Source organism: Poecilia formosa, unplaced genomic scaffold, assembly GCF_000485575.1.
Source record: "Poecilia formosa unplaced genomic scaffold, Poecilia_formosa-5.1.2 Scaffold26, whole genome shotgun sequence".
NCBI classification, from domain to species: Eukaryota; Metazoa; Chordata; class Actinopteri; order Cyprinodontiformes; family Poeciliidae; genus Poecilia; species Poecilia formosa.
In genome coordinates, this window is record NW_006799965.1 from 607,543 (window position 1) to 617,378 (window position 9,836).

Genomic DNA, 9,836 nt, shown 5'->3' on the forward strand with positions numbered 1-9,836 from the left:
CCTGGTTAATTAATAATCTGTTAGAAAAGTCACAGCAAACTTTCTTAGTGTTAGTTGAACAACAAAATAATCTGTGGCACTATGGATTTATGTTAGGTCACGAGTGCTATACAATACCTAACATGTTTTTTATTGCGCTTTACTTCCTCAGCAAACATTTATCCTATCCTGCTGCCCTGCATTGTGGCGCTTGGCGCCCTCCTCCTGATCGTGCTGTTAATTTGCTGCATCTGTCGCAGATTGAAGAGACGTAGAAAAACCAAAGGTAGCACCTAAAGCACCCGACATCGACATCATTCAATGCCAGTAAATGTTTTGGGAACTTCTTTTCTTCTTGTGTAAAAATAAAAAAAAAATGAAAAATGTCTTTTTCTTCAGGCAAAGACAACGGACAAACCCTATGAGAACGATCTTTGACAATCTCAACTACACCAACCATCAGAAGTGGACACAGACCAGAGGACTCTTAAAAACCACTCCCAAACTGGGTTTTTACCATCTTACGAAAGTTTTTTTCTCAGAAATACCTGGCTCTAACGGTGTTCCAATACTTACAATTTACTGAGCTGCTTTATTTAATAAAGAAACTTTGTTGCATCTCAATCAACAAACTCTGAACCTTTGCCACACAAACTCAGTTTCAGGAATCTGTAAGATAGTTTCCATCCCAGATCTGCAATCCTGTTTAAGTCTGACATTGATGGTAGAATCAATAAATTAGATTAAATCCAACAGCAGTCTATTTTAAAAACTGGTTTGCCACTGTTTGTCTGAACCAGCTGCTGAGCTTCACTGGTCAGGTCAAAGTTTAAAGGCAGTGAAACTAAGTCATGCACATCCTCAAACACCCCTTATAGTAACCCACATGAGCTGCTTTATCTATAATCAGAAACTGACCTGAAACCTAAACATTAGCTTATTTTTCTCCACACCTGTGTTTCTATTTTATTGATTCTTAACTTGCTGGCCTAAATCACTTCAAATCAACACACTGGTGAAATTAAATACGCCCTTCAGCATCAATTGTTGTAAATAGCGTGTTTATTGTATCTTGTTCCAGAATGTTTCCTGTTTAATTTCAAAGTTTAACTTTAGTAAGACGCAGTGTCAGAAGCAATCGCTTAGTCCTGATCACAAAACAATCAGATTTTTTGCATATTGCATACATTAACAAAGCAATCTGTAGAACTAAAACCTAGCTAGTTTGTTGTGGTTTAATTCCTCATAACACAAGTCAAAGTCTGCATTGTGGTGGTTTTCCTCTCCTCATTTTGCAGTTGAGAAAGTGGCCTAAAGTTTCATTAGCTAAGTTTTTATGTCCAACTTTAGTTTGGATGTTGACTTTTTTAACAGTCAACCTGATTTTCAACCTGATTTTCTCATCGCACTAGCACCCAGGTGTTTCCAAAAACTATGCAATGGGATTTGGAAAGATCAGGCTTTGTGAATGTATTTGATTTTATGTTGTGGCGCTTTCTTTCTCCCACTACACACTGACTGGTCAAACGTTACTGTGGATCTACAATAATTAGAATAATTACAGTGACTGAGAGGAACAAGAGAAAGAAAAAAAAGTCCTGTGTGTTGACACGTTTACTTTGTTTCACTTCTGTCAGCTCATGTCAAAATAACCTCAAGCTTTTCTTTTATCATTTGTCGTAACCAACACATGGAGCTTTCAATCTGTACCATTTTAAAACCACACTTTACTTAATTTCTGGGTATACTATTATAGGTTGAGTCATCCTGTGGTCATTTCTGTAACTTTTGTGAATTTTTGGTAATTTTCTTTCTGTTTCATTTTGATATCATTATTTGTTTGTTGTAGTCCATTTTAATTTCTGTCTTCTGTCCTTGTAAGACTGTTAGTGTTGGGAAGTAAAAACATGGCAAATATTCTGCATGAGTTGGCTGCCTTAAGTGTTTTTCTTCCACATATAATGACGGCTGCAAATGGATCTGACTCCTATAGATCTACGTTAAGCACGCACACTAAATTAAAGACTGTCATCTTCTCGTCTGTTGGGACCCTCCTTACCTTCTTGTTGTCAAATATCTGTGATGTTGGTCCAGCTGCAGTTTTTTTCTCAAATTAAATGTCTTCTAAAAGTGTGGTGTTAACCAGCTAAAATACTGCAGCAAGAGTTTAGAATAAAGTTCCAATGTTGCAACTGCAGGGTGACCTAAAGGCAAATCAAATAGATCAGAGACAAAAAATACACATTGAAAATGAAATGACAAAATTACAATCTAAACAAATAAAAAGCTAAGACATCGTAGCATTTAAATGACAAAGCCATGGAAATGCCAAAAGAAAAGCATGTTTTGATTTACAGAAGCAAACAATTTCTGCACATCTCAAGTTTTCAAAGCTCAGGGGCTTAAAAACCAAAAGCTGGCCCCTCTTGTTAAGAGCTGATCGTAGGGAGGCGTGCACATGGTTCATATCTGACACAATACTCTCACATGTTTTTAGGCTGAAGACTCTTCAGTGCTTTAAAGACCAAGATTTGAAATTCTGTATTTTCAAGTGATTTAAGGACTGGTTTACCATGACCAATTTTACTGAAGATAACTGGGACTTTGACAGTCAAATTAAAAGAATGCACCAGTTTTTCTGTGCCCTGTTTTGCAAAGACAAAGTTTATTTTTTTTTAAGTTGATATTAAAGGTTGCATTTGGTTGTTAAAATTCAATGTTGAATCCATGATGACATTTAAATCATGACTTGCTTTGTGATCTTTAGCCCTGGAGTCTTGTTGGATTGGTTGATTTCTTAACCTAAAATAAAAATCATCTCATGCCTGATTTAGATGCTTCGGAAAATTTTATTTACTTGGTGATGTGGAAACTTTACATCGTAGTTCTTTGAGGAATATTGTTATTATGCATCCAGATGCCCTGAGGACTGGACTTTTTGATTTTTTGATTTTAAAATATTACACAATTTTAAAAGTGAACATAACCAAGCTAAAAAAAAGAGGAAACAAAATAAGATGAAGGGAAACAGAGAAATGGACCGTGATGAAACCACTGAGCGGATGTACTGGGAGGATGAGTTGGCGAATGGAAACAATTGGGTTTTTTACTCGTGCAGAGCGGATGTTCACGGAGTCTAAAGTGAGCAATGAGGACATCTAGTGGGAACAACAAGAGCTGCATGGTTGTAATTTTTTTTTTTTTAAATCACAGGAAGTCCAACAAAATGTAGATTAAAACACTAAACTGGAGAGAGAGAGAGAAAGAGAAATGAAGTCAGCATGTGATGGCACTGTGTTGTTGTTACCTTACAAGATATTAAGTGACTTGGTAACTACATTTATCCATTTGTCCCCCTGGTCCTCTGATCGAGACCGGTGCCCACTTCCCTCCTCTCGATGGTTGAAGTGAACTTTAGTACCCTTGTACTTCTCAACAGGGTAAGAACAAATATGGAAAACTTTCTGAACATCACGCTTGTCCTTGTTGTAATTGTTCACCCCTTTTTAATGGATTGTTAAATTAGTTATACTGCCACAGGTTTCTGGGGGACACATGTCTAAAACAGGTCAAAACCCAAATTGAAAGAATAGTCATCCATTGTTTACTCTACACAAGATGGTGACCACTCTTCTCTATTGCCTTCAGGACGTGAATAGGTCTCAAGTTCATTACAGTGACACAAACCAAGCATGCAGACTCTCAAACATAAGGGGATTTTAGTAAATAGGCCAACATATATGTTTTGGTTTGCGAGAAGTAGATGGCACCATCGCTCAGGAAGGTCTTAGCTGAGGTTCAATCTCAAAAGATTCTTGATGCGATACAAGAAGCTAAAACCATGCGCAAGGTGAAGATGCCTCAATATTTTTATCTTGAGCCTCGTCAGTCTAATGCAAACATCCTTTACCCCTGCTTCGGCAAGGCAGCCACGTTTATGACGCAAAAACACTGTCTGTGGCCACAGAGACATGAGAAAGTCTTGGTTTTCTTAGTACTACCATAACAAAACAGTACTATTGGCTGGGGGGAGGTGTTCCGTCTTTGGTTGAGAAGTGACCACGCTCTCATCATTTCCTTTTTCATCTGTGCGCCCACGGCTTCTGTTCTCAGGCTGATTACTAACAGGAACCATTTTACACCATTCTGGGTAGTTCACCTGCACAGAGCAGAGTGGCAGCTTCTGGAGAGATATGAAAGCTGTGGTTGGACTGTTGATTGTGCTCCTGGAAGTGTCACATGGTAAGTTTTTCAAGTTTTATTAATTTATTTCATTGCAAAAAGCAAGTTACTACATTTGAAGAAACTTTTGCCTGAAGGAAATGACTGAAGGCATTGATTTGTAACTGATGCTGATGAGTGACATGTTTAAAGCAATGTTTTGGGCTTTAAATATCACTTATCATTTGTCTTTTACCAATGTAGCTCAGCCATAAATGAAAAACATCCTCTGCTTTACTTTTTGTTCACACAAGAAGAGTTCTGGAAACCGTGGGCTTGCTTCAGCAAACTGGTTTCCCACACAAATGCTCCAACGAGCTCGCTTTGTTTTTGATTCTGTAGTAACTAAAGGGTAAAAGCTTTTCTTCTTTGTACCTTTTTTCGTAATCTTCAGCTGCTGAAACCTACTGTGATGCCAGACAGAAGGGAGCTCAGTGCTATGGCGCTTTGGGAGGAACTGTGGCCTTCAAGCTGATGGACGAAACCTCAGAAAAACACAGATTCAGTTTGAAGAAGGAAGCATCAATGACGAATGAATCAAACCAAATTATTCTTTCTGTCAGAAGCAATGTGATTACTTCCAACACCATGAGCAGCAGATCTGTCTTTATTCTTAATAACGGAACATTCAAGATCAATAACCTGAACAGAAGCGACGGTGGTAAATATACGCTTGAGATTTTTGATTCTACTGGGAAAAGAAAAGAGAATAGGACTCTACAGCTGCATGTTCAGGGTAAATTTGTGTTTTTTTTATTGAACTCTATTTCATTTCGGTAATGATTAAGTCATTCTAAACAAAAAACATTCTGAAAAACTTTGCATGTTATAAAATAGCTCAAAAAACGTACTGTCAAGTGCAATATTTCTTTCTACTTTTACATTAAACATAAAACTATTAAGTCTTTTGTACCTTAGTGTAAATGTATTTTATTTTCTTTGGATGTTAAATGTATATTTGAATGGCTTATTCTGCACACGAATTCCTATTAAACTTAAACTTGTGTAAAAGTATAATTGGCAAATAAAGCTCTGAATCTGAATATTACTCCTGTCCTCTGCATTTTTCAGCCCGTGTGTCGTCTGTGCGTATGATCTCAGAGTGTGTGGCTCAGTTGTTAAAGGTGTCCTGTCTCTCTGAGGGTGGGGACAGTCCTCAGTACTCCTGGTTTCTGAATGGACAACCAACCGGAGACACAGAGATCGTGAACAGAAATCCTGTGAATAACATCATTATTCTGAAACAAAACATGTCAGGATACCTGACCTGCTCAGTTTGGAACAAGATCAGCCGTGTTTCAGAAGAAAGGAGGATGTCTCTTTGTAAAGGTTAGTCAAACGTAGATGAGTTTTGTTTTATACATGCATAGACTTCCCAATTTAAACTTGAGAGTACGCATTTGTGCATGTATGCATCATCTAAACATACTTGGTGGAGTAAAGTTTTAACATTATTCATGTATCAGAATGCATCTGCGTTATCCACTCTGTCCGTTTGGGCATCAAACTCGTTTTGGTGCTTAAGTAAAGCATAATTCACAATTGCACACTTACCATAATTATTATTTTTAGACATTAGTTAGATCAGCAATGGGATTGTGGTTCATTTTCTCTCGTGGTGGATGTTTTGCAGTTTCTCTGAGCATAGTTGGTGCAATGGTGCTAACACTGAGGGATGGTGTGACCTATGTGGCTGAAAGCTTCGCTTCCCCACAGAATGATCTTTAACATAAAAAAGCATGTGTTAACCAGTGTCAAAGTATTTTAAACTGCTTGAAGTTTAAAATAAATTTTCCTATAACCAAGCACGTACACGTAGATAAAGTAGGTCATCTACCAGAGGACGGTTTATTTTATGTTTTATTTAAATGCACATAAAACCTAAGCTGACCTCTAGTTTGCAAGAATAAATACCACAACCTATCAGAACAGATAGGTCACAACACAATCACACAGGCCACAAATGCTGACACAAAAGGTTGTCTTTCAAACAAATTCATTAGATGCAAGTGCAAAGCAGAGCAAAGTCAAAAAATGTAATGTACAACATTACATAAAAGGTGGTCGTTCAAAAGTAGATATGCTACTGGATTATTTATTTTTTTTTTGTCATACTCCGTTGTGTAGCAGCGACAAATTTTAATGTCTTCACATGCTGGTGAAGTGGAAAGAATTGTACGCTGCTCTCAAGAAACGATGTCAAATGAAAATCTGACACATTTTTTCTTAAATTCTTTTAACGAGTCAGATTTTTATTGTTTTATTTTTTATTTTTTATCAGGCTCATTTTCTGCGGAACCAGATTAGTTCCAGTTCCTGACACCTTCACCGTGTAACACCACTGAGATCATGTCTCAAAATAATCTAATCTGAGTTCTTGGAAATCATTTCTAAGGTTTTTCTTTTGAATTTAGTTTGTGGAGTCTTAGGCATTACTTTTTTTTACTTTTAAGGTTGTCTGTCTAATTTTTCCAGATAAGACTCATGAAACTCAATGTAGCATCCAAGAAGACAAAGCAAAGTGTTATGGAGCTTTGGGAGGAGCCGTGGTCATTCAACTGATGAACAACACTTCACAAACCCCCAAATATGAATGGAAAAATAAAACATCAACAATCCTAAGAGGGAGAAGGAACAATTTTGCTCCAAATGACATGGAGGGCAGAAATATCTTTATTCCCCTGTATGGTACGTTCAGCATCATGAATATCTGCAGAGCTGACAGCGGCAGCTACACTTTGGAAACGTTCGATTCAGATGGACGAAAAATAGAAGACAGGAGTCTTCAGCTGATTGTTGAAGGTAAATGATTTTTCTCCATATGGAAGAAAATCTGTCACAATGACAGATCTCCATTTAACATCTTAGTAGTTTTCTTAGCATTTTCCACATATGTGCTTCTTGTGCAAATCCTTGCAAATATCTGGAAATAAATCAAATGTTTCTCTTTCAGCTCCTGTGTCCTCTATCAAGCTGGTGCCTGAGTGTTTGTCTCAGGGTCAGATGAAGGTGTCCTGTCAACCAGACGCAGGTGATAGTCTGCAATACAACTGGACTCTGGATGGACGCACACTGACAGACTCTGAGCTCTTCTCAGGAAGTAATGAGACTGACGTCATTGTTCTGAGGCAGAATATCTCGGGACGTCTGGTCTGCTCAGTCTGGAATCGGATCAGCTCTCTCTCAACAGAGAAAACCATATCTACATGTGGTAAATGACAAGATTAAAAACTACAAAAAAAAAACTTCTTCACCACTTTAACAGTGGCACAATCACAATCATACATTGTTTGCTTTCTCTCAGGGTACATTTTCATTAACTGCACTTACAATGAGACTCAGATATCTGAGTGGGTGTTGGCAGAAGGTAACACCCTTTGTGTTGACGCCGTTGCATACGGTGTTGAAGGTAAGGCAACTACATGTTGTGTCCCCTAGAAACACACCACTAATCAAACTGACTGTAAAGATCTATGTTTGCTAATTTCTTTGCTTCTCAAACAGACATGTTAGGAGTATTGGCCAGTGTCTTCTTAGCACTGCTATTTCTCTTAGCTGTTGGAATAGGATTCATCTGCGCCCATAAGAAAAAACATACTTTCCAAGGTACTGACCTGATTTCGTACTTAATGCTTTTGTAATTTATATTTCTTGCTGAACAGAAAAAAAAAAAAAATAGTGTGTTTACCTGAACAATGCCTTTCTGACATTTTGCAGTGGAGAAAGACAACAGCGAACCTATTTATGCTGAAGTCAGGATTGTGGCACAACAGGAGAGGCAAACGGAGGAAAGCGTGGAAGAAGAAGTGGAGGTCAAACAAGAGACACTTTCAGAGCTTCCTCAGCAGTCGGAGGTAGCTGCAGTAGCCCCTATCTATGCACAAGTCCGTAAAGTTAGGTGACCTGGGTTCCTGGGGTCTCCTTTACCAAAAATGCATTATTGACATCAGGTGGATGGGACAAAGTAAGAATGTCTCAAACGTTCAATTAATGTGGTTTACTTTTCAGAACACACTTAAGGTTGATGCTTGTTTTACTTTTCTTAACTTCTGGGGTTCGCCTAAGCTGAAAACACACTAAGACATTTTCTAGACCATAAAGTCTGTGCCAAAACCTTTTAAAGTTTTATGCCGTTCTTGTAACAGGGCAAACATCGGGATCATTTTTATGTTCTACATGTATTTAAAAATCCCTACAAAAAAGTGACTACATGGACTGTCTAATTTAAATATTGTATAAAGTTTGTTGTGCAAGTAAAGAAATATAAAAACACAATTAAATTCTTGCTCTGTTTTTTATTTTTAAAACAAAAACTGGCCCATGTTGTGAACTTGTAAGACAGAAAAGAGGCAGACAGCCTACTGATCCACTGTCTTTGTCCAAGTGAAAACAGCAAAATGGTTAGTAATTATACACCATGTGAAACTAATGTGTACAAATACTTAAGGAGATCATTAAGTCTAACTCTAAGCCCCAAAAAGTTACTCAGACAAAGGTTGAAGTTCACCACAGGGTCTACAGTTTACTGGGGTATTTTCTACTTGTACCTGGAAGCGTAAAAAAATTAATACATTTGTTGAGTTGGAGCACCGTGCACAAGGATTGATGCAAAACAGCTCTAATGGCTGGTGAGAGAGCTAGTGGTTGACAGTTTTTATTGCTGCGCGGTGAACCGGGAACACTTCTGAGCTCCACCATTGATCTCTGGCTGTAGCTTCAAATGCAATTTGTTTGGATTTGTTGCACTGATGAGAATCACTAAGGAATACAGTTAACATAAACTATGCTATTATTTTTAACCCACGAGGCTCTTTTCAAAAGCAGAAATGTTCAGAAAAGTTAGCATAGAGCTTTTGCTTCCTCTAAGATTATTTTGTGTAATTACATCATTGTTTCTTAATATCAAGGCTTAGATATGCCACAGAGGTAACTGAAATCAAACAACCACAAAGGACCTGAAACTGAGCAAAAACACACCAGTAAGTATTTTCTTTTAGGCTAAAATGTGTTTAAATTCATTTTTAAGAATATCAAAACAAAGACTCATTTAAATTATAAATACTTTCTATAAAAGTCGAGTCTGGAGTCATATAATTCAAGTCCTCTTATTTAGCTCTCTCCCCATATTAAATGTATTACATGTGAGCACAGAGAACAAAAAAAACTGTAAAGTGAGTTGTTAGCCATAAAAATACTAACTTAGTTAGTAAAAGAGAACTATACTATTGGCATTATAGTTTTATTTCAGTGACCTTTTAGAAGTGACATTGATTTTATTCAGTTTTAATATGTGAGTTGGCTGAATAACTCGCTTCAGTTATTCAATGCTGCCACCTACTGGATCTACACATCTGTCACTCTGCCAGTTTGCCTGCCATCACTCTTCCTTGTTTTATGCGTTCATTTCAACATTGTCACACATATCTCATACATTTCAGGGTTTTTTTTGTCGTCACACTTAAAAGTTTTAGATAATCAAACAAATTTTGTAACCAGATAAAGACGACATGATGAAGAATAAATTACGATAAAAAAATGAAATGAAAATTTAAAAAAAAATACGAAAACATACAAAAAATTTTGCATTAAAAAGTTATTGACATATACCAGTCTAAGCAACTTGATATAATTAGCAA

The 9,836-nt window shown here is 37.2% G+C and overlaps 1 protein-coding gene across 1 annotated transcript; it reads left to right on the top strand.

Annotated features, from left to right (window-relative positions):
• The first annotated feature begins 3,655 nt into the window (after positions 1–3,655).
• Positions 3,656–8,485, top strand: LOC103135507 (contactin-4-like). Its single transcript, XM_007548274.2, has 8 exons — positions 3,656–4,221; positions 4,595–4,936; positions 5,272–5,529; positions 6,676–7,002; positions 7,154–7,411; positions 7,505–7,609; positions 7,705–7,806; positions 7,918–8,485. The coding sequence occupies exons 1-8, from the start codon at positions 4,173–4,175 to the stop codon at positions 8,100–8,102; spliced, it is 1,626 nt and encodes a 541-aa protein (XP_007548336.1). The 5' UTR covers positions 3,656–4,172; the 3' UTR covers positions 8,103–8,485.
• The last annotated feature ends 1,351 nt before the right edge of the window (positions 8,486–9,836 follow it).